Source organism: Bos indicus, chromosome 23 (genome assembly GCF_029378745.1).
Source record: "Bos indicus isolate NIAB-ARS_2022 breed Sahiwal x Tharparkar chromosome 23, NIAB-ARS_B.indTharparkar_mat_pri_1.0, whole genome shotgun sequence".
NCBI classification, from domain to species: domain Eukaryota; kingdom Metazoa; phylum Chordata; class Mammalia; order Artiodactyla; family Bovidae; genus Bos; species Bos indicus.
This window is the reverse complement of record NC_091782.1, coordinates 8,933,146-8,956,408: the sequence shown is the minus strand read 5'-3', so window position 1 is coordinate 8,956,408 and position 23,263 is coordinate 8,933,146. Positions and strand designations below refer to the sequence as shown.

Here is a 23,263-nt window from a genome sequence, read left to right as displayed (position 1 = left end):
TCCCGGAATGCCGCATGCCCTAGGGCAACTGAGCCCAGGGACCACCACTTCGGTGCCTACACGGTGCCTACACACTACCGTGCCGCGGAGCCTGTGCTCTGCAATGAGCAGCCATGCTCACAACTAAAGAGAAGCCGAGCGCAGCGAGGACACAAAGACCAAGACAAGGTCTGGGCAGCTGAGTGGGGACATCAATCGAGTGTGAAAAATGACCAACAGGGCCCGGTGTGAAAGCATATTCCCTATCAGAGTTTCCAGAAAAACGCAAAGAACCACAAGACGGAAGCCGTTAACTGTATAAACTATTTATTAACACAAAGCCCACACATTATTTCTTCTTGGACACACCCACAGTGCGACCACGGCGGCCTGTGGTCTTGGTGTGCTGGCCTCGGACACGGAGTCTGCAGGGAGAAAAGACAAAGGTTACTCACCATATCAAGCAAATCTGGGAAAAGACGGGGCATGAGAGTCCCCTGGGAGTCTAAGGACAGACAAATGGGCCCCCACTCACCCCCAGAAGTGGCGCAGCCCCCTGTGGGCCCGAATCTTCTTCAGGCGCTCCAGGTCTTCACGGAGTTTGTTGTCTAGACCGTTGGCCAGGACCTGCACAGACGGGGGACAGTGAGGGATGGCTGTTCTCCGCCCTGGTCTCCTAGGTCCAGTCCCAACTGGACAGCCTGCTTTTCTTTCTGCTCTCCCCTCTCCACACACACCTGGCTGTATTTCCCGTCCTTCACGTCCTTCTGTCTGTTTAAGAACCAGTCTGGGATCTTGTATTGGCGTGGATTCTGCATAATGGTGATCACACGTTCCACCTGGCAGGCAGGACAAGGGTCAGGTCCAGACAGCCCCCATCTCCAGGCAGGCCCAGGCCCAGCCCCAGCCCCGATCCCTGTCCTCACCTCATCCTCGGTGAGCTCCCCGGCCCTCTTGGTGAGGTCGATGTCTGCTTTCCTCAACACCACATGAGCATATCTTCGCCCCACACCCTGAGGAGAGGTTTTAGAGTTGTGTGAGTCTGACCTTTTGGGTTGCTCATGATTCAAAAAGCACACAAAAGTAGGGTCCAAAATAACATACTCTTCCAGATACAAAGCCTAATCATTAAAGGGAAAAAAAGGTTTTGATATCCCCTGAAAGCTGTAGCACCCGAGTGGCACCTTCTGATTTCTACACAGTGGAGACGAAATTGATGCTTCTCAGTCAATGGAGCACCAAAGCAACAAGATCAAGGTTCTCTGAATTAACGGTTGAGGGACAGCATGGTCAGTTGCTCGTGATGTCAAAGGGCCATAGGCCATGATCCTTTGGGCAGGTCACTAAATCCCTGTGATCAAAATAAACACTGAGACCAGTGGCATCCTGTCACCACCAACACTGGTGCTCCTTGCCACCTGAGCTCACGAGCCAAACAGATTTGCAAAGTGAACGACTGTGTGCTGGGTTGAGTAGTGTTCCACCAACTTTCTGTTCATCGGGAGCCTCAAAACATGGCTTTGGTTAGAAATAGTTAAATCCAATGACTGGTATTCTTATAAAAGGAGAGGACACAGACAAGCAAGAAGGCCATGTGATAAGGTGAGACACTAGAGTGATGCAGCTGCCAAGACAAGGAAACCAAGGATGTTTGGCACGGAACTGAGAGATTAAGTTTCGGTTGTTTTAAGTCAACAAATCTGTGTCACAAAGGTCCCAGGAAACTGGATTTCCTCTCTGTAAGAAAGTGACCTGGAGGTCAAATTACCAAATTGATTGAGAGGAGACTAAGATCTAAGTGTCTCTCAAATTTAAATATTTACAGGTGGTATGTCTGAGACTTGCTTTAAAATACAAGTGGGTAGAGAAAGGTAAAGATAAAACAAGATTCTAATTTTTAACTAGATGATACATCGACCGTTGTTCAGTCACCCAGTAGTGTCCAACTCTTTGCTACCCTGTGGGCGGTAGCACACCAGGCCTCCCTGCCCCCCACCACCTCCCAGAATTTGCCCAACTTCATGTTCACTGCATCGGTGATGCTGTCCAGCCATCTCACCTCTGATGCCCTCTTCTCCTGTCCTCAATCTTTCCCAGCATCAGATGACCAAAATACTAGAGCGTCAACATCAGTCCTTCCAGTGAATATTCAGGGTTGACCTCCCTTAAGATTGACTGGTTTGATCTCCCTGCTGTCCAAGGGATTTTCAGGAGTCCCTTGGATGCCTCAATAGGGGGCCAATAATTCTCTCTCTCCTACTTTTTAGCGTTTATGATTTTTGATAAACAGCTTTTCTTTTTTTTAAGTTGCTGTCAAGCTTTTTGAAAGCCCTGTTCAGATACTGGCTTGCCAATTATGAGAACCAGTGGGTATCATCCAGTCATTGTGACTAGTTCCAACCATGTTTCCAAACAATCCAGATGACCAGGTATCATCCTGATTTAGAGGAAGGGCAGGCCAACCTTAAGGACTATTCATAGCAGAAGTGCACAAATGGAAAGAAAAGAAGGGATTGTGGCATAAAAAAACCTTGCAGGTGTGTTACCACTTAGTAAATACCCTTTTCTGCTTATGTCACCTTTGATACCTCACCTTTCCCAATTAACTTTGCTCCTTTAATTTTCTGAGGAATCCCTCCTCCTACTCAGCCTCCAGCCCCAGCAACTCCCTTCCAATTTATAAGTATTACTCAACCCCACATTCCAAATCATTAACAAAAGACCAGGTACCTCTAAGCTTTGGCTGTCTCACCAGAGAAGAGCCAGCAAAAGCTGAAACACAGTTAGCAAAACCCCAAGTACCTGTGTATCTCTAGAATAATCTTTCCCAGTGGTAAGCAGGGCATGAGATTCCCTAAGAGAGTCTTATCAACATTCTCATTAAGTACTGGAAACTGCTTACAAAATCTGTTTTAAGGTCATCACATATACTTAAGGTAACAAATACCAAACTAGTTAATTTCAAAGAAGCAGGGAGAAAGGGTTTAATAGAAGCATCCTATCAACCACGCTCATCTTTTATTTTCACTATCTGACCTAAGCATTCTAGCAATCTTTAAAAACAGAAGCAACCTCAGAGATACAGCAGGTTCAGTTCCAGACAACACCCAACAACACTGAAATAAAGAGAGCTACATGGTATTTTGGTTTCTCAGCACATGTAGTTACATAATCTATTAAGTGAGCAACTGCCTATACATACCTTAATCAAGACACTTTATTACTATGAAGTACTAACCATCATGTGAACTTTAAGCAAGTCTAAATCTTTTTGCAATAGTAACAAAGGTCACTGATCACAGATAAGCATAACAAATACACCACTGAAAACTTTTAAAGTATTTCATCAAAATGTGACAGACACACCATGTGTGCAAATGTTGAAGAACTGTCTTAAGAGCTACCACAAAAAAACACAGTATCTGCAAAGCTCCACAAAATGAGGTGAGCCTGCACTGAACACTGTATTTTTCACTGACTTACTAGTTTCACAGAAGATGAAACGTACTATTTAAGAATGAAAGCCGTGCTCCTTGAATTAGAGTGAAAAAGTAAACGTGACAAATCTCACCAAGAAAAGCTGATGCTGATTTGCCGTTTTAAACAATCTATAAAATACTTATCATAGTGTCTTCTGGGGATTCTAAGCAACCTTGGCTCCAAGAAGTGTAAACATACTGGCAGAAAACATTCAGTCATTTCCACAATTAAAAAATCTTTTTAAGGATAACATCCCCATCTGGAAGGCTGGGAGTTCATTAGGTTAAGGAAGATATCCAAGCTTGCATTCACTGACATAATAACTATAGGTTTCTTCATACTTGGAATCTCTTGGCATTTCTATTTACCCTTCAAATGGTACAATTATCCAACTTCCCCATTCCCTAGGTGAAATCTCTTGGTTTGACCTGAGAGGACTCTCTGGCTTTTCTCACTTACCTTTTGGGACAATGAGGGCGAGCGGTTAAGAGAACTAATTGCTCTCTTAATCGTCCTTTTTTTTTACCTAGCAGACAAGACCATCTGGTTGGGACTCCCCTCACTTTGCCTCACTTTCAGCTCAGGTGTTAACAACTCAAGTTTCATCTATAGTCTCTAGTCCTTACCCTGCGTGTGTGTGAGTCGCTCAGTCGTGTCTGATTCTTTAAGACTCCATGGACTGTTGCCCCACCAGGCTCCTCTGTCCGTGGAACTGGCAAGAATACTGGAGGAGATTCTCCAGGGGATCTTCCCAACCCCAAGGATCAAACCCTGGTCTCCCGTATTGCAGGCAGATTCTTTACCGTCTGAGCCACCAAGGAAGCCATCAGTCCTTACCCTACTTTACCTTAATTGCAGTGATGGCAAAGGCAATTTTCCGCCGCCCATCGATGTTGGTGTTGAGTACTCGCAAGATGTGCTGGAACTTCTCAGGGATTACTAGAGACTGATAGAGATTGAGGGAGAAATTAGAGTGAACTACTATCAAACCGTAACCTCAAACACGAACGCTAAGCTTGTCACACAGGGAGCAGGAAACCCCCGTCAGGTCTTCACGACACAACAAACTCCTGAATCCTGCAGACAGCAGGAACATGAAGTGTTCAGGCCTGGGAAAACGCAACCTCGGGGAAGAAGTGTGTCTCCTACCCGTGCCCCAAGTACACTCTGAGTGGCGGAGACTGAGGTCCCCACTCACGCCCAAACCGTTCTACTGCCCGGGGTGGGAGTTCCTCCGGCCCCAGCCCCCAGACTGGATGTCTTTAGTTGTCCTTTTCCAGAAGCGGTATCCGAGGCTCCACCCAGAAAGTTGGAGGCTCCCAAGACAGGACATTTTCAACCCTCTGACAGCAAGACCTTCCCTGCCCCGGTCCCGATGTCGCTAGATCCCCGCAAGGATTGTACTCTTACCATGGCGGCGGCCCCAGCGGCGGCGTGTAGGCCTCCAGTGGAAGAGAAAACGGAAGTGACGTAACAGCCTTATATTGCTACCAGGCGGAACGGGCGGAGCTATCTGAGCAAGGAGCTTCCGGAAACTATGCAAGACCCTGAATCGGGCGGCATGACTTCCGGTCCGGGTTTTCTTTACTGTTCGTACAGGTCTTGTGTGTGCGAGCAACAAAGGTTCCGGATTGAGATTGTGCTTAAGAATTCCACTTGTTTTCACTTGGGTGAAGCGGTTACAGCTGAAAGAGGAAGACTGGAGGCAAACAAATATCTGGGAGCGATTTCGCGCCGTGCAAGACACTCCAGGATCTGTAGTTCCATTCCGGGGAACAGATTCGCCTGACTGACAGCTGCCGGAAGTGAGGCTGCGCGGAATGGCCGCCGCTGCGACCATGGCGGCAGCTGCCCGTGAGCTGGTGTTGCGGTCCGGGGCCTCAGATATGGAGGAGGAGGAGGGCCCGCTGGTGAGAGGCAGGGCTGTTTCTCCTTCAGAGTCTTGTCCAGTCTCCTCATGTCAGGAAAGCCTGGGCTGGGTGTAGGCACAAGGGTGGAACTCGCAGCTGCCAATGATGCTACCCGGCTTGGTTCTCCATACGCCTCCGTGGGATCCGACCTGAACCTGAGCTGGGGTCAGCATGGCCGAGACTTTGGCTCTGGGGCCACAATTTCAGTTAACTTACAGATGTTTGGGCAGAATAGAGAAGCAAGTCTAGGAACATGGCTTCTGGAACCAGATTGCTTGGGCTTTAATTCAGGCTCTGCCACGTATACTCTGTGTGTCTTCGGGCAAGTTTAACTTGCCTCTCTATGCCCTTATTTCCACACCTATAAGGTGAAAAAACTAAGACCTACTATCTATGTTGTGGGTTAGGACTGGGTGAATGAATATATGTAAGATGGCACCTGGCACGTAGGTAAACACTATGTATTAGCTGGTAGTTTTAAAGAGGTTGGCGCGCCCCCGAGGGATGGTGATAGAACATTTAAGGTAGCAGCAGTCTGCGGCTGCTGCTGCTGCTGCTGCTGCTAAGTCGCTTCAGTCGTGTCCGACTCTGTGTGACCCCACAGACGGCAGCCCACCAGGCTCCCCCGTCCCTGGGATTCTCCAGGCAAGAACACTGGAGTGGGTTGCCATTTCCTTCTCCAATGCATGAAAGTGAAAAGTGAAAGTGAAATGGCTCAGTCATGTCTGACTCTTAGCAGCAGTCTAGAGATCCTAAATTCACCTGCAAGTTCTGTTCTGCCTTCTGCATCTTCTAATTTTTCTGATTTGGTTACCTTCACGCTTCGTGGTTTGCCTGTCTCCTTGTCCCATTCCTATCCATCAGCCCCGATTAGTAGACTGAGACAATATGGAACTTTTGACATTTTGTGAACTCAGTATTTACCTGTGATTCCCCAGTGAAAGTCCCTCTTCTCCGCTTGAAGGATTGGTGACTACTCCATTATATTTTGTTCTACTTCTCTCTTTCCCATTAACCTGTTCCTCTCCAGGGGAGTGGTCCAGGTCTTCGGGAGCCATTGCAGATTGGAGAGTTGGACATCACCTCTGATGAATTCATCCTGGATGAAGTGGATGGTAAGTGATGGCAGAGGGTGGGGGGTATGCGGTCCTGTAACCTGAGAGGCTGGGCTCTGCAAGTACTAAGGCTGGGACTGGTGTGTGGATGTTCAGTGTGGAGACAGAGCTGTAGAATTAGCTGAACCCTTATGATGAACTTCTATTTGCAGTTCACATTCAGGCAAATCTGGAGGATGAGTTAGTAAAGGAAGCTCTTAAAACGGTGAGGCTTTCCACTATACTAATCTGCCCCTTCCTGAACCCTCCCCTTAAAGGAAAGAAAAAAGTCTTTTGCGCTCCTACTATCACCCTGGTCTTTTTCTCTAGTCCTTTGCTGACTCTGTTCCAGTGTCCCTTCACTGACTTCCTCCTGACCCTCTCACATTTCTGTTCTCCCAGGGTGTGGATCTTCGTCACTATTCAAAGCAGGTTGAGCTGGAGCTACAGCAGATTGAGCAGAAGTCCATTCGGGATTGTATCCTCCAGCAGAGGAGAGGGGTGCTGTTATTAAAACGGGCATTTTGTAGGGGTATGGTGCTGACAGCCCACCCGGGGCCACCGTCTTCTCTCTGAGGTTTCTGTCACCTCAGGGAGAAATTGGAGAGGTCCTGCGGAGGTCTGAGAATCTCCATGTCCACAGTGAGGCCCCTTGACTTGTTGTGAGTCAGATATCCAAGAGAGTGAGAACATAGCATCTTTGCACAATCAGATCACAGCCTGCGATGCTGTCCTTGAGGTTAGTAACCATGCCCTGGGACCCCTCATATCCCAGAGCGCAGATCATGGTCATGGTCTTCAGGATGATTCTTTAGGCCATCTGCCTCAGGCAGGGACGGATGATCTCAGCAGCCGTTTTTGTTGTTGCTGCCGTGACTAACGTTGTTATTTGCCTTTGCTGTGCCTTTTTCCTCATCACCCACTACTCTCATAGTTGGATAGGTACTAGAGACTTTACCTAGAGACTTGTCCCCTACCAATCCTATGGCTAATCAGCAGCGCTTCTGCCTTCTCCCAGCGCATGGAGCAGATGTTGGGAGCTTTTCAGAGTGATCTCAGCTCCATCAGCTCTGAGATCCGGACACTGCAGGAACAGTCTGGAGCCATGAACATTCGACTGCGGAACCGGCAGGCTGTCCGGGGGAAACTCGGGGAGCTTGTTGATGGTCTCGTGGTGCCCTCTGCTCTGGTCACGTGAGTCACTAGTTTGAACGGTCCTAACGTCATAGCTAACTCATTGGAAAAGATCCTGCTGCTGGGAAAGGTTGAAGGCAGAAGACAGAGGATGAGATGGTTGGATGGTGTCACAGATTCAATGGATATGAGCTTGGGCAAACTCCAGGAGATAGTGAGGGACAGGGAGGCCTGGCATGGTGCAGTCCATGGGGTTGCAAAGAGTTGGACACGACTGAGTGACTGAATAACAAAGGACAACAATGTCATAGAAAGTAGATGGGCAGGCGTGACCTACCCTACTTAACCACGTGGGTCTCCTGGCTTCAGGTTATCACACACTTTCCAGAAAATGATGAGCAGTTGACAGCTCTTTTTTACCCTGACTCAGGCTTTAAGGAATAGGAATCATCTGGGGTTGGGCATCGAGAAAGGGTTTAAGGTTGATGTGGGTGATGGAGGTATGTGTGTCCAGGAACAGAATACTTTGTGCACGTGTTCTAACCCTATGATGCAGTGTACAAAGGGAGAGGAGACACACGCTGGATGCCAGGGGTATGGTTTAGAGTCTCGAGGTGTCTGAGTCTCCCTCCTCACCCATCCCACCCCTCCCTGCTCCCCAGGGCAATTTTGGAGGCACCAGTCACAGAGCCCCGGTTCTTGGAGCAGCTGCAGGAGCTGGATGCTAAGGCAGCTGCAGTCCGAGAACAGGAGGCTAGGGGCACAGCGGCCTGTGCAGATGTCCGGGGCGTGCTCGACCGCCTCCGAGTCAAGGTGGGAAGTGGGGGTGGACATACGACTCGAACCAGCCTCCCTTAGACCTCTACCCTGGATTGCCCTGGCAAAGCTCGCTGTAGCCCACCCCCAAGAACTTCTTGCCTTTATGTGGCAGGGCTCATCCTCACATCTCTGGGTTCCTCTGAAAGTCTTAACAGATATCAAAGAGGTGTTCTCTACTCTTGCTCGTCCAACAGTCAACGTTCATTCCTTCCCTCGGTGCTTCCCAGGCAGTGAGAAGGCTACAGCTTCATGCCTTGTGTTTGGTCCCCCACATCTAGGCTGTGACGAAGATCCGAGAGTTCATCCTTCAGAAGATTTATTCCTTCAGAAAGCCAATGACCAACTATCAGATCCCACAGACAGCCTTGCTGAAATACAGGTCGCCACCCAGAGAGTGGGCGGGTGTCCCTGGGGGGCTGGCTGGGAGACTGACTGGTTCCTGGCTCCTCCAGGTTCTTCTATCAGTTCCTGCTGGGCAACGAACGCGCCACTGCGAAGGAAATCAGGGACGAGTACGTGGAGACGCTGAGCAAGATATACCTGTCTTACTACCGCTCCTACCTGGGGCGGCTCATGAAGGTGCAGGTAAGCCCGTGGAAGGAGAGGTGCTCTGGGCGCCTGAGTTGAGAGGAGTGACTGTGTAAAGAGACGTCTTTTTTTCTTGTACATTGGGAAGCAATGTTCCAGTTCTCTATCCTCTCTTCTCTAGTATGAGGAAGTCGCTGAGAAGGATGACCTAATGGGCGTGGAAGATACAGCCAAGAAAGATATCTTGGAGCTGAGGGGCACTCAGCTGGGCCTGGAGAGGGAAGGGCCTCTGGCTCCAGCCTCCAAGGCCCTGCTGCTTACCTTTTTCTGTGGGACCAAAACTTTGCAAATGAGATCAAGGCGGGGACCTCCCTCCCCAGAAAAATGCACAGATCACCCTTACACTGAGTTTTGTGTATGATGTCAGGGAGCGTAGAGGCTCCCTGGAGCCCATTCACAGATGTCAGGTGAAGTGGGGCCCCAAGACTGGGGAGGAGGGACCCCGAGGCCATGTCTGACTGCTGGGGGCCCCTGGAGGTCCTGGGTCTTTGATCTTCCGTCACAGTTGTGATCTGTTTCCCTTGACTCTGGCCTTTCACGATTCTTCTCAAAGCCATCCCTCCGCAGCAGGAACACCATCTTCACCCTGGGGACCCGGGGCTCTGTCATCTCCCCCGCTGAACTGGAAGCCCCCATCCTCGTGCCCCACACTGCCCAGCGCGGGGAACAGAGGGTAGGAGGGAGAGCCAGCCTCAGCCTCAGGGTGGGGCTCTGAGCACAGAGCTCAGGCCAGAGCTTCCCGGCTGCAGGGCCCGGGGGAGTCCCCATCTTCAGTTGCCCCTGCACTCTGCGATGAGAGGAGGGTTGGACCATTGACTCAGGGTGTTACAGAGGGTGATAGGTCATTAGGCAGGTGTGGCGGTAAATGCGGGAGCAGCAACAGCAGGTGGGGGTGGGCTCTTTTCGTGTAGCCCTCCCCCCACCCCGCCCCTGCCCTTCAGTACCTGTTCAGGAAGCCCTTTTGCAACCTGAATGAGGGTTAGATGGGGAGGGTCTTCTGAGCTACTGGTACCCAGTTGAGCTGATGTTCCAGCCATGTCCACAGAGAGCCAGGACTGGGGTCCACCCGTCTGTGTCTCTTCCTGCCTCTCCCACCCATCCTAGTATCCTTTCGAGGCCCTCTTCCGCAGCCAGCACTACGCCCTCCTCGACAACTCCTGCCGTGAATACCTCTTCATCTGTGAGTTCTTCATGGTGTCTGGCCCGGCTGCCCACGATCTGTTCCATGCTGTCATGGGCCGCACCCTCAGCATGACCCAGGTGAGCTCGCTGGCTCCTGGGCTCCTCAACCCTGTCCCCAGTCCTCATCAGCACTGCAGTGAGGCCACGGCCCTGGAGCACTGAAGGCAGGATCCTCTCATTTTAGAATGCATGCGCCTCATTCTCACTGTGTGTGACTCCCCACAAAACCATCAAAGCTTGGGGGTCCCTGAGGCGCCCCTCCTTCTGATTCACACCTAGGCGATAGCACCCAACACTTAGAGGCTCCTAGACCTTGGTTCCCGGCCCTGAATTCTGCTGTGATGGGCTTGTGATCATAGATTAGGTGAGCAAGGCCACAGGACCACGTGAGTGGCTGGTGGACAGGAAAGGAGGTGCGTTTTCCATTTAGATCTCTCCCTGTACCCGCAAGTGTCATGTCCCCCAAGGAGCACTGCATCTGTCCATGGTCACTGGGAATGACAAAGGAAGAGACACTTCCAGTCCTCTGCCTGTTTCTAAATCCTCAACCACAGAAACACCTGGAGTCTTACCTCGTTGACTGTTACGATGCCATCGCTGTTTTCCTCTGCATCCACATCGTCCTCCGGTTCCGCAACATCACAGCCAAGAGGGACGTTCCTGCCCTGGACAGGTCACTGGTCCCATTTGTCTGCCTGGAGGCAGTATTGATGCCTCCACACTCACCTCTCACACCCACTCCTGCCTCCACTGATGGTCACCCCTCGATCAGGTTTCAGCCTCCCCCACCCCACCCGTGACATTCCTTGCCAGATCTCTGATTCTGATCAAGCCCACAGGTACTGGGAACAGGTGCTTGCCTTGTTGTGGCCACGGTTTGAACTGATCCTGGAGATGAACGTCCAAAGTGTCCGCAGCACTGACCCTCAGCGCCTCGGAGGGCTGGACACTCGGCCTCACTATGTGAGCATGGGCACGGGTGGCGGGGTCTGCTGAAAGGCAGGGCTGGCAGCCCCACTGTGTGGTCACTCGGCCTCGGGGCTGTGTCTCTGGGCCTGACTGGACATGTAGCCACGCTGTGTGGGGGCACCCTGGGAGTGTGGGCTGGGCACTGTGTGGGAGGGCCTGGAGGTGGGGATCGCCCAGAGGCTGGTTGGCCAGCTTCGAGAGAGTCAGGGGTTTTGTCGGTTGAGCCGGGGGGATTGGCGTGAGTTTTCGTCCCTCCTTCTTACTCCAGATCACGCGCCGATACGCAGAATTCTCCTCGGCTCTCGTCAGCATCAATCAGACGATTCCCAACGAACGGACCATGCAGCTGCTGGGCCAGCTCCAGGTGCGGGGTGCGGGAGGGGTCCCCTGCCCCTGGGGCTGAAGTGGAGGGGAGCCTTGCCTGCTCCTGTCACCCCCTCCTTTCGGTCTTTTTTTCAGGTGGAGGTGGAGAATTTTGTCCTCCGGGTGGCAGCTGAGTTCTCCTCGAGGAAGGAGCAGCTTGTGTTTCTGATCAACAACTATGACATGATGCTGGGCGTGCTGATGGTACCGAGGCCCCTGCCTGTCACCCTCCCCGAGGCCCCGGGCGCCCGCTCTGCCCCCTTTCCTGGGCATGCTGATGGTACCGAGGCCCTGCCCGTCACCCCCCCAAGGCCCCGGGCGCCCGCTCTGCCCCCTTTCCCCTCCCCGAGACCCCGGGCGCCCGCTCTGCCCCCTTTCCTGGGTGTGCTGATGGTACCGGAGGCCCTGCCCTGTCACCCCCCCCCCCGAGACCCCGGGCGCCCGCTCTGCCCCCTTTCCTGGGTGTGCTGATGGTACCGGAGGCCCTGCCCTGTCACCCTCCCCCGAGACCCCGGGCGCCCGCTCTGCCCCCTTTCCTGGGTGTGCTGATGGTACCGGAGGCCCCTGCCTGTCACCCTCCCCCGAGACCCCGGGCGCCCGCTCTGCCCCCTTTCCTGGGTGTGCTGATGGTACCGAGGCCCCTGCCTGTCACCCTCCCCGAGACCCCGGGCGCCCGCTCTGCCCCCTTTCCTGGGTGTGCTGATGGTACTGAGGCCCCTGCCTGTCACCCTCCCCGAGACCCCGGGCGCCCGCTCTGCCCCCTTTCCTGGGTGTGCTGATGGTACCGGAGGCCCTGCCCTGTCACCCTCCCCCGAGACCCCGGGTTCCCGCTCTGCCCCCTTTCCTGGGCGTGCTGATGGTACCGGAGGCCCCTGCCTGTCACCCTCCCCCGAGACCCCGGGTTCCCGCTCTGCTCCCTTTCCTGGGTGTGCTGATGGTACCAGAGGCCCTGCCCTGTCACCCCCCCCCCCCCCGAGACCCCGGGCGCCCGCTCTGCCCCCTTTCCTGGGTGTGCTGATGGTACCGGAGGCCCCTGCCCCGTCACCCCCCCCGAGACCCCGGGCGCCCGCTCTGCCCCCTTTCCTGGGTGTGCTGATGGTACCGGAGGCCCCTGCCCCGTCACCCCCCCCGAGACCCCGGGCGCCCGCTCTGCCCCCTTTCCTCCACGAGTGCAGAGATCACGTTGGCCTTGTCAAGCGTTTTCTTCTTGGAGTCTGACGTGGTGTCCGGCTCCATACGGTGAATGTGGAAGGACGGGGATATGCCAGCATGAAGGGCAGCTTCTCCCCAAACTTGAGACTCCCCTCTGTCTTTCCTCAGGAGCGGGCGGCGGATGACAGCAAAGAGGTTGAAAGTTTCCAGCAGCTGCTCAACGCGCGGACACAGGTAGGGGTGTGGGGTGAGGGCAGGGACAGTCCTGTGCTGTGTTTTGCTGGTGACTTTGGCTGCACTGGCTCTCTGTCGCGGCGCTCCGGCTTCTCTTGCTGCCACACACGGGCCCTAGAGCACAGGGCTCGGTACTTGCGGCTCGAGGGCTTAGTTGCCCCATTGCATGTATAGCCTTAGTACCCCAGCCAGGGGTTGAACCCACGTCCCCTGCATTGGAGGGCGGATTCTTAACCACTAGACCACCAGGGAAGTCACGTGTGTGCTGTTTAGGTCAGTGTGTGTGTGTGCGCGCACGCTTACAGTGGCAGCGGGCTCCAGGTACGCAGAATTGAAATTGTGATACAACTCTTGATTCACAACATGCTGTTGTTATCGGTCTGTTTTTTCTTTTTTTTTTTTTAATGATACAGACATCCACAAAGCTACCACACACCTTGGCAATAACTAACATCAAAGTCTGAGTTCTTCCTCGGCCCCTCTCTCTGTCTCTCACATAGAGGCGCTTATTGACCTAAATGTTGCGTTTATCATGCCCTGGCTATGGGCAATAATAGAGCTATAGGGAATTCCCTGGCAGTCCTGTAGTTGGGACTCTTGGCTTCTACTGCAGGGGGTATGGGAAGCTAAGATCCTGCATGCTGTGCAGCACACAACCAAAAAGGAAAGAAAAAAAATTGTATGCCGAAACAGTGACTATTCAGTTTTTGTTCTGAGTGCCGTAGTAACAGGATTGCAGGATTATTTGACGCATAATTTTTCTAGTATTGTCCTGTTATGACATGAGGCTGTAGCTCATTCTTTTTAAAGTCAATTAGTTTAGTTACTTCTATTAATTGTTGGCTGTGTTGGTCTTTGTTGCTGTGTGCGGGCTTTTTCTAGTTGTGGCAAACGGGGCTTCTCTCTCGTTTCGGAGCACGGGCTCCAGGGCGGGGTGCGCTCAGTAGTTACGGCTCTCCAGCTTAGTCGTCCTGCGATACGTGGGATCTTCCGGAACTAGGGATCTACCGTTTATTTAGGAGTAATTACCAAGAATAATACTTGAAATTACTAGAAATAATGACCTCATTTTTTTTTTCCTAATTGTTTGGACTTTATTCTTTTAGAATTTGTCCTTTAAATAGACTGTTAAATACTACCTTTTCAAAAGGAAATTTACTTGTTTGAACTGGTATATGAAGTGCTATTGATTTTTGTATATGGATTATATAGCCAGCCACTTCCTAAGTTATTTCTAATAATACTTCTGGAGATGTGTGTTCCTATGTAGGCATTCGTCATCTCTGCATTGTGATAGTTTCAGTCTTCCTATTTTATTCCTATGTCTTTATTCTCTTACTACACGGGCTAGTACCTTGTTTAAAGTTGAATGGTTGAATAGAGGGGTGATAGTGAGAACCCTTACCTTTTCTTAACTTTATTTTATTTTTTTTTTTTTTTGAAGTTTCATTTTTATTTATTTATTTTTTTTTTAATTTGCATTATTCTTTTTTTTTTTTTTCTTCCAATTTTATTTTATTTTTAAACTTTACATAATTGTATTAGTTTTGCCAAATATCAAAATGAATCCGCCACAGGTATACATGCGCTCCCCATCCCGAACCCTCCTCCCTCCTCCCTCCCCATACCATCCCTCTGGGCCGTCCCAGTGCACCAGCCCCAAGCATCCAGCATCATGCATCGAACCTGGACTGGCAACTCGTTTCCTACATGATATTTTATATGTTTCATTGCCATTCTCCCAAATCTTCCCACCCTCTCCCTCTCCCACAGAGTCCATAAGACTGTTCTATACATCAGTGTCTCTTTAGCTGTCTCGTACACCAGGTTATTGTTACCATCTTTCTAAATTCCATATATATGCGTTAGTATACTTTTTCTTAACTTTAAAAGAATATTTATTTATTTATTTGGCTGTGCCGTGTCTTAGTTGTGGCATGCGGGATTATTTTTTTCTTCTTGGTTGTGGCATGTGGGGTCTAGTTCTTTGACCAAGGATGGAACCCAGGCCCCCCTTAGCCACTGGACCACCATGGAAGTCCCTTCCTAACTTTAAAACAAATGCTTTCATCATTTCCCCTTTAAGAGTACTGTTATTGTAGGGTGTTTTTTTTTTTTTTGAAATAGATATCCTTTATCAGGTAAAGAAAATTCCTTTCAATCCCTAGTATTCCAGGAGTTATTATTGTTTTTAAATCATGAATGGGTATTGAATTTTTAATCAGGGATGTGTGCTTTTTCTGCAATTGTTGAGGTAATCATATATTTAATTTTAAAAAATTAGGACTTTGGGATTAACGGATACACAGAACTATATATAAAATAGATAAACAACAAGGATCTACTGTATACTGCAGGGAAATATATTTAATACCTCATAATAACCTATAAAAGATAAGAATCTGTAAAATACATATATATGTATACATGTATATTCATTTAATACACATGTACTCACAACATTGTAAATCAACTATACTTCATTTTTTAAAAAAGTCTATCATGTGGTATCCTACATTTGTAGATTTTGGAATGTTAAGCCATTCTGGATTTGGTCTGATGCATATAGAGTTTTTGCTTCTCTGTGCAGAAATGAGATAGCCTGTGCTATTCCTTTCTTGTCCTGCCCTTATGTGGTTTTGGCACCAAAGTCGTACTGGATTTGTAGAGGCAGGTGGGAAGGAAGGATTTCCTCATTCTTTTTATTCTTAAAGATTTTGGGTTTGAAATGATCTCTTCCTATAAAATATCTTAGAACTTGCCAGCGCAAACATCTAGGAAGATTTAAAACTATGAAATTCCCTCTAAATACTGCTTGTATTGACTTCTGTGGGTTTGAAAGTGTAGCATTTTTCTTATTCAGTTCCAAGAACTTTTATATTTCAATTCTTCTTTAATCCATGAGGTTTTTTAGAAGTGCTTTAACATTTCCAAAAGTCTTTTTGTTATTAATGTTTAACAGTTGCGTTGTGAATGGAGAATGTGGCCTTTTGGTATTAAAAATCTGAAATTTGAAATCTTTTTAGATTTGCTTCGGCCTAGGACATGATCACGGAGAAGGCAATGACACCCCACTCCAGTACTCTTGCTTGGAAAATCCCATGGATGGAGGAGCCTGGTAGGCTGCAGTCCATGGGGTCGCTAAGAGTCGGACCCGACTGAGCGACTTCACTTTCACTTTTCACTTTCATGCATTGGAGAAGGAAATGGCAACCCACTCCAGTGTTCTTGCCTGGAGAATCCCAGGGACGGGGGAGCCTGGTGGGCTGCTGTCTATGGGGTCACACAGAGTCGGACACAACTGAAGTGACTTAGCATAGCATAGCACAACATAGGACATGATCAACTTTTGAAAACGATCCATATATGTTTGAGAAGGTTGTGTGTTCTTTGATTGTCAGGGGTGGAAATCAAGCTCTTTAATTGTTATTTACATCACCTATATCTTTACTGATTTTTTTTTTGGTCAGTAGTTGAGAGAGATGTTTTGAAATTCATAAGTTTATCACTTTTTCACTGCAGTTTTATCAGATCTTGTTTTATATAGTTTCAACTTATTTTATCTAAATTCTCACAAGTTTAGAATCATATGATCTTCCTTGTGACTTGAAGCATTTGTCACTGTATCATGACCCATGTTAGCCCTAACAGTTTTCTCTTAAAGCCTATTCTATTTTATGTTAACATAGCTCTTCCAGCTTTATTTTAGTTAATATTTGCTTTTTAATTTATTTCCACTTTTTAAAAAATTTCCACTTTTTTCCTTTACTTTCTTTTTACTTTCCTTTTCATATTTTCACATTTTAAGTCTTTTAAAAATAGAAATAGCTGGAATTTTAAAAATCCAATTGAATTATCTCTGCCCTTTAATTTGTCTTTTTTTTCATTTATGTTTATTGTGATTAATGTGACATTTCTACTGTTTTCATCCATCTTTAGTTTTCTCTGTGTCTTGTGTCTTTTTTTCTTCTTGCCTTTGTTTTTCTTACAACTTTTTGTCCATCTCTGATTGTTTGGATTTTGTACTCCATTCTTTTGGAATTTGTCCTTTAAATTTTAAATTAACAAGCTAATGTTAATTTATCTTAACATCTAAACTTAATATTTAACACCGATCTCAAGTAATACATGGACTTTTAAACATTTTAGATGTTTTAATGCTTCAGTCGTCCCTCCCCTTCTGTTTTCCCTGCTAATTATTGACCAGTGTTTTTTTCTGTCCTACTTTTGTTTTTTAAATGCCTTTATGTTATTTACTTTACTTTTCTCTTGGCTGAACCACACGGCTTGTGGGATCTTAGTTTCCCCACCAGGGATTGAACGCACATCCTCTGCAGTGAAAGCACAGAATCCTCACCACTGGATAGCCAGGGAAGTCCCTGTATTCCTTTAAATGTGAAATATTCTCTGTATTCCCTGTGCTGTATCATATCTCCTTGTAGCTTATTTATTTTGTACGTAATAGTTTGTACCTGTTCGTCCCCTTTCCCTGTCTTGCCCCTTCTCCCGCAGCCAGTATTTTTTTAAATGTTGCTTTCCTCCTATCTTTCTTTCCTGGGATCTGGTCAGTTATAGGTTAAACTTTCCCAGTCTGTTTTCTCTGTTTCATAAAATAAACGTTTAGTTTGATGAGAAAAGAACCTGCTGTCCTCACCTGCACAGTTAGGTGACCAGAGGGAATATTGGCTCTGCCTTCAGAATTGCAGTTCTCTAGACCCTCTGACCCCAGAGATGTGCTCAGTGAGGACTCTGCTGAGAGCCCTGAGGCCCTGTGGGATCTGCCAGGGTGGGGACGGTCCCTGTGCCTTCGGGTGGGCTGCTGCTCAGTACTGTGTGGGAGAGATTACGAGCTGAAGCCCAGCGTGCTCTTTCCTCTGGTCACTCCTCTGCGGTCAGAACACTCTCTCCTGGAGGTCCTATCCTGGAGGTCCAGAAGTTAGGACTCTGTGCCTCCACTGCAGAGGCCACAGGTTCGATCCCTGGTGGGAAAACAGATCCCACAAGCTGGGCTGCAAGGTCAAAACAAACAAACAAACAAAAACCCACTGTCTTTGGCTGGATAGAGAGCTTAAAGAAAGTCCATCCAAGTCTAGACCACTGCTGCCCCATGGAAATATAGTACGTGCCTCAAGTTTTCTAGTGTCTAAGTTTTATAGACAAAAAAGAAATAGGTGAAACAAATTTAATATGTTTTACTGAAAACACTGTGTCCAAGATACTATCATTTCAACATTATTTATCCACAAATAGATGAGTAATGATTCATCTGAAAAGTTTTCCTATGTGAAGTCTCTTAGCCTAGTGTGTATGTTCACAGCACATTTCAGTTTCAATAGCCTTGTTTCACGGAGAAGGCAATGGTACCCCACTCTAGTACTCTTGCCTGGAAAATCCCATGGATGGAGGAGCCTGGTGGGCTGCAGTCCGAGGGGTCGAGCGACTTCACTTTCACTTCTCACTTTCATGCATTGGAGAAGGAAATGGCAACCCACTCCAGTGTTCTTGCCTGGAGAATCCCAGGGACGGGGGAGCCTGGTGGGCTACTGTCTATGGGGTCGCACAGAGTCAGTCGGACACGACTGAAGCGACTTAGCAGCAGCAGCAGCAGCCTTGTTTCAAGTGACCAGTTGTTACATGTGATTCATGGTGACTGTGTTAGGACAGGTCATCTCTGTTAGTTGAGCTTAGCTCTGCATCCACCCACTTTGCCCCCTACTGTTTAAGAGTGTTGTGGGTTTATTGCATTTAGGCAACTATAATAGGTTGAATTTGTTATGATCTCTGTCCCAAATCACATCACAAATAAAGATTCCTTAATTATGGAAAGATGTGTTCTTGGGAATGTCTTCTTCATCTCGTGTTAGTTATTTCACAGCCTCCAGTGGATATAGGTGGATGTTTTGTGGGAAGAATGGAAAAGATTTTATTTTTATTTATTACTGATATATCTGGAGAAGGAAATGGCAACCCACTCCAGTATTCTTGCCTGGAAAATTCCATGGCGGGCTGCAGTCCACAGAGTCTCAAAGAATCAGCCACGACTAAGCAACTGAGCACATTATTGATATATAGTTGATTTCCAATGTTGTGTTAATTTCTGATGTACAGAAAAGTGACTCAGTTATACATATGTGTACATTCTTTTTAATATTCCTCTCCATTATGGTTTGTCCCCGGGTATTGGCTGGAACCCCCTGTGCTCTGCGGTAGGACCTTGTTGCGTGTCCATCCTATATAATAGTTTGTGACTCCTAATCCATCCCTCCTCCAGCTCCCTCCCCATCGGCAACCACAAGTCTGTACTCTATGTCTGTGAGTCTGTTCCTGTTTTGTAGATAGATTCATTTGTGCCATATTTTAGATTCCACAAAGGATTTTATTTTTAAATATAAGTAGTTTATTTTTAAGTGAAATAAAAGTTCTGCTTTCACCTTACCAGATCTTACTATTTGGGTTGGGTTTTTCTTTTCTTTCTTCTTCTTTTTTTTTTCCTACTTAAATTCCACCCTTCCATTAAAAAAATTTTTTTTTATTTATTTGGCTGCATCAGGTCTAGTTGCTTCGCACAGAATCTTCTGTTGCTGCGCACAGACTCTCATTGTGTGGCGCATGGGCTTTGGAGTGAGAGGGCTCAGTTGTTGCTTCCTTTGCAGCATGTGGGATCTTAGTTCCCTATCCAGGGTTCGAACCTGTGTCCCCTGCATTGCAAGGTGGATTCTTAACCACTGCACCACCAGGGAAGTCCCTCCCTTGCACTGTTTTTTACTTGTTTGTTTGCCTTTTCATTTTAACTTTGTGTTTTGGAAAATTTCAAATGTACGTGCTATGTAGAGGATAGCATGGTGAGCCCCCAGGGGCCATCACAGATCTTCAGCCAATAACAGGACAGTTGTTTCATCTGTAATCAAAACCCGTTGTTCATCCTCCCATCCGTCCCCCAACCCTCAGTGACTTTGAATTAAATTCTGTACATCACTGTCATCACGCCATCTGTGTCAGGATATGTTTTTTTAAACCACAATACTTTATCACACTTTTAAAAAAAGATAGGACTTGGGGCTTTCACTTGAGGTGGCCTGGAAAAAAAAAGAATCACTCTCAAAGTAGCTAGTATTCAGGTGTCCCCACTTATAAACAGTGGTTCAAGTCAGCATCCATATACAGTCCATACATGCCTCTCTCTCTTTTTTAGTTTATCTGGCTGTGCCAGGTCTTAGTTGCGGCATGTGGGATCTAGTTCCCTAACCAGGGATCGAACCTGGGCCCCCTGCTTTGGGAGTGTGGAGTCTTAACCACTGGACCACCAGGGCAGTCCCTGTATGTCTCTTTTTAATCTGTAGATTTCCCTTCCATCTCTTCCCTATCTCCTCCATGCAATTTATTTGTGGAAGAAATGGAGTCATTTGTCACGTAGAATGACGTACAGTCTGGATTTTGCTGACTGCCTTGCATAGCATGCCTAAGCTGTTCCTCTTTGTGATTCAGTGGAAAGGCTTGAGCGGATTCCAATTAGACTTTTTTACAAGGCTGTTTGAGAGGTGGTGGTGTGTACTTCTCTCAGGGCATTAGTGTCTTCTTGGCTTTCTTTTGGCCAGTGGCCATCGGTGATCACCGCTTAGACCATTAGATTTCTATGTCTCTCAATGTCTCAAAAATTTCCATCTCCTTATCTGTCTGCATTTTGAGTCATTTCTTCAATTATAAATTCCAGTTTGCTCAGTCATTTTTCCAGGTATATCCAATCTGCTGTTTAGCCAGCTGACATTTTTTAAATTTAAAAAAAAAAAAGTTTTTTTCTAAATCATTTCTTTAAAATCCCATTTGTTTCAAGTCAGTCTGTTTCTGATCTTGGTAATAGGTCATGTTTGTGTCTGTGTCTTTAACTTCTTTGAACATCTCATACAGAATGTACAACTGCTCTGTATGTGACAGTTTTAACACTGGCGGTCTTCGGAGGTCTGAGTCCACTGCTTGTTGCCTCTTCTGACTCGTGGTAGCTGGCTTGCTTCTGTGACTGGGTATCTTTGGGCTCTTTTCTCGGTCTCAATCAGGGGCAGTCATCGGGGCCTAAATGGGGATCAGGGAGATTTCAGAGAAGACTTGCCTCTGCTTTTGCAATAGCTGAAAGATGCCATCCAGCTGGGTCTGCACTGGCACCTCTGAGAGGCTCTCCTGAGACCACGCTCAGCATCTCCGCGCAAGGCCGCATCAGCTCAGCTTCCTGATAGCAGAGCTGCCGTGACCGTTTACTTTTCTGAAGCCCCGCCTCTCCCAGGCGCTCAGGGCCCACTTCTCTGGTTCTGGCCCTCTGCTCCCAGCTCAATTTTTTAAAATTTAACTAAACAAAGGTTTTGTGGTTTATTTATTTATTTGTTTTGAGAAGGGAGGAGATTTCCCCTACCTCTTGTGAGACCAACCGTGTCTTAAAGTATATGACTTTTCTAGAGGTTCGCTGTTGTTATGGGAGTATTCTAAGGACCGAGTTGGTCATGATGCCGGAACTGGGAAAAATCTGCCCACCCCAGGAAACTCAACTCTGTATGTGTGTGCGTTCCTACAGGAATTCATTGAAGAGTTGCTGTCGCCCCCCTTTGGGGGGCTGGTGGCATTTGTAAAGGAAGCTGAAGCTTTGATTGAGCGAGGACAAGCGGAACGACTTCGAGGGGAAGAAGGTCTGAGGATGGGGTGGATGTGGTGGGGTGAGGGGAGAGGTGAATGGAAAAGAAAAATTCAGGGATGCAGATTACATGGGGAGGGTGTCAGGCACGAAAGAGGGGGTCGGGAGAACACCAGAAAAGAGGGGTTTCAGGGTGAGGACGGCTGTACCTTGGGGAGGACCTAGCGGGATCAGACATCACTTAGCCGTGATCTTTTTCCTCCTTCTCTCAGCCCGGGTTACTCAGCTGATTCGTGGCTTCGGCAGTTCCTGGAAATCGTCGGTGGAGTCTCTGAGTCAGGATGTGATGCGGAGCTTCACCAACTTCAGAAATGGAACCAGCATCATCCAGGTAACCTGCGACTCCCGGTCCCCACTCCCACCCCGCCCCATCACTGGTTTGCCCTCCTCTTTTCTCGGGGCTCGGAATCTTGACCTAAGATCTCGGCAGCTTGAACACTAATCAGTCCCCTTCTGGCTTGATCTTCAACTACCAGCCGTGCCCAAAGTTCTGGCTGAGCCCTAAGCTGACGGCTATCGTCATCCTTAGCATCACCCTGCATCTCATCCCTCCGTGACTTTCTCTGAGCAGGGAGCTCTGACCCAGCTGATCCAGCTCTATCATCGCTTCCACCGAGTGCTGTCTCAGCCGCAGCTGCGAGCCCTCCCTGCCCGGGCCGAGCTCATCAACATCCACCACCTCATGGTGGAACTCAAGAAGCACAAGCCCAACTTCTGATGCGCCGAGCCCTGGGGGCCGCCAGCCCTATCCATGGACTTCTGTGCCCCATCCCATCCCCCTTTTCACCTGGGACTCCCTGCCAGTTCCCCCTTGCCTCCTAGGCTCTCACATGCCTCACTCTGCCTTCATTCCCGGGACCTTGCTTCGTCAGGATAAGCCGGATCCCCTTGGCTTTGGGAATCTCTCGTGTCTTCAAGTTTCCCAGGACCTCCTGGGCTTCCAAAATAACCTCAGTTATCTTTCCAGTGTTGTCATTCCCCTCTTTACTCCCACTGCCCACCCCCAAGGCTTTTTTCTTCTCCCAGTAAAACCTTCTGGTTCACTCAGCTCTTGTCAGCATGTCATGAGGTGTGAAGCCTCAACTCTTGGAGTTGGTGTGTTAAGGGAAGACTGTCTCATAATGGTTGGCTTTTTTTTTTTTTTCTTCCACTCAGTGATTTATTTTCTGTAGCTTTTTGACCTAAGATCTCAGCAGCTTGAACACTAATCAATCCCCTCCTGGCTTGAGAGTTACATCAAGGTCAGTCTGCAGAAAACAATAAATACTTAATATGATATAACACTCTTTTCCCATTTCTTTTCTCCTTCCTCCTGGGGCCTTCAAGTAACCCCGTCTTTGCTCCAGGATCACCTTTGCGCTCTGACTGCCTCCTGGGCCTGCATCCCTTTCTGGTGGGTGTCCAGAAACTCGGGGCTCGCGGTTACCTCTAACCTTCAGCTCCTTCAGGCCAAAGTGGCTGCGTTGGTTTTAGGGCGAGAACTGTTTCTGGAGTAACCAACCTGGCGGAGGAAGTGACCCTGGTGAAAATGGCAGATGCTGGCCGCATGGGGCACTAGAGCAGCCTCGGCTCCCCTAAGGCAGACACCAGCTCTCCTTGCCTCTGGCCACCCCAGGTTGACGCTGGGATTGCCTTCTCTCCTTGAGGGTCAGCTCCCTAGCTCCTCCGGTGTGACCATCGCA

The 23,263-nt window shown here is 48.4% G+C and overlaps 2 protein-coding genes across 4 annotated transcripts; one reads left to right on the top strand and one right to left on the bottom strand.

Moving 5' to 3' along the window:
* Positions 1-289: 289 nt before the first annotated feature.
* Positions 290-4,964, bottom strand: RPS18 (ribosomal protein S18). The gene is made up of 6 exons (XM_019985246.2): positions 4,870-4,964; positions 4,307-4,405; positions 906-992; positions 717-818; positions 515-606; positions 290-404 (listed from the first exon to the last, which is right to left on the bottom strand). The coding sequence occupies exons 1-6, from the start codon at positions 4,870-4,872 to the stop codon at positions 329-331; spliced, it is 459 nt and encodes a 152-aa protein (XP_019840805.1). The 5' UTR covers positions 4,873-4,964; the 3' UTR covers positions 290-328.
* A 102-nt stretch (positions 4,965-5,066) lies between these two features.
* VPS52 (VPS52 subunit of GARP complex) lies at positions 5,067-22,862 on the top strand. Of its 3 annotated transcripts, XR_011563338.1 has the most exons (21): positions 5,067-5,369; positions 6,400-6,484; positions 6,637-6,689; positions 6,866-6,941; positions 7,135-7,202; positions 7,482-7,657; positions 8,260-8,410; positions 8,695-8,795; positions 8,869-9,001; positions 9,126-9,183; positions 9,544-9,677; positions 10,109-10,264; positions 10,741-10,859; positions 11,026-11,149; positions 11,424-11,519; positions 11,615-11,722; positions 12,839-12,904; positions 15,931-16,022; positions 21,465-21,576; positions 21,794-21,912; positions 22,153-22,260. XR_011563338.1 is itself a non-coding variant. In XM_019985223.2 (20 exons), the coding sequence occupies exons 1-20, from the start codon at positions 5,280-5,282 to the stop codon at positions 22,297-22,299; spliced, it is 2,172 nt and encodes a 723-aa protein (XP_019840782.2). In that variant the 5' UTR covers positions 5,072-5,279; the 3' UTR covers positions 22,300-22,862. The 3 variants fall into 3 exon arrangements, 2 of the variants coding, with proteins under 2 accessions (XP_019840782.2, XP_019840784.1); XM_019985223.2 differs by lacking the exon at positions 15,931-16,022 and having other exon boundaries at positions 5,072-5,369; positions 22,153-22,862; XM_019985225.2 differs by lacking the exons at positions 5,067-5,369; positions 6,400-6,484; positions 15,931-16,022 and having other exon boundaries at positions 7,131-7,202; positions 22,153-22,862.
* The last annotated feature ends 401 nt before the right edge of the window (positions 22,863-23,263 follow it).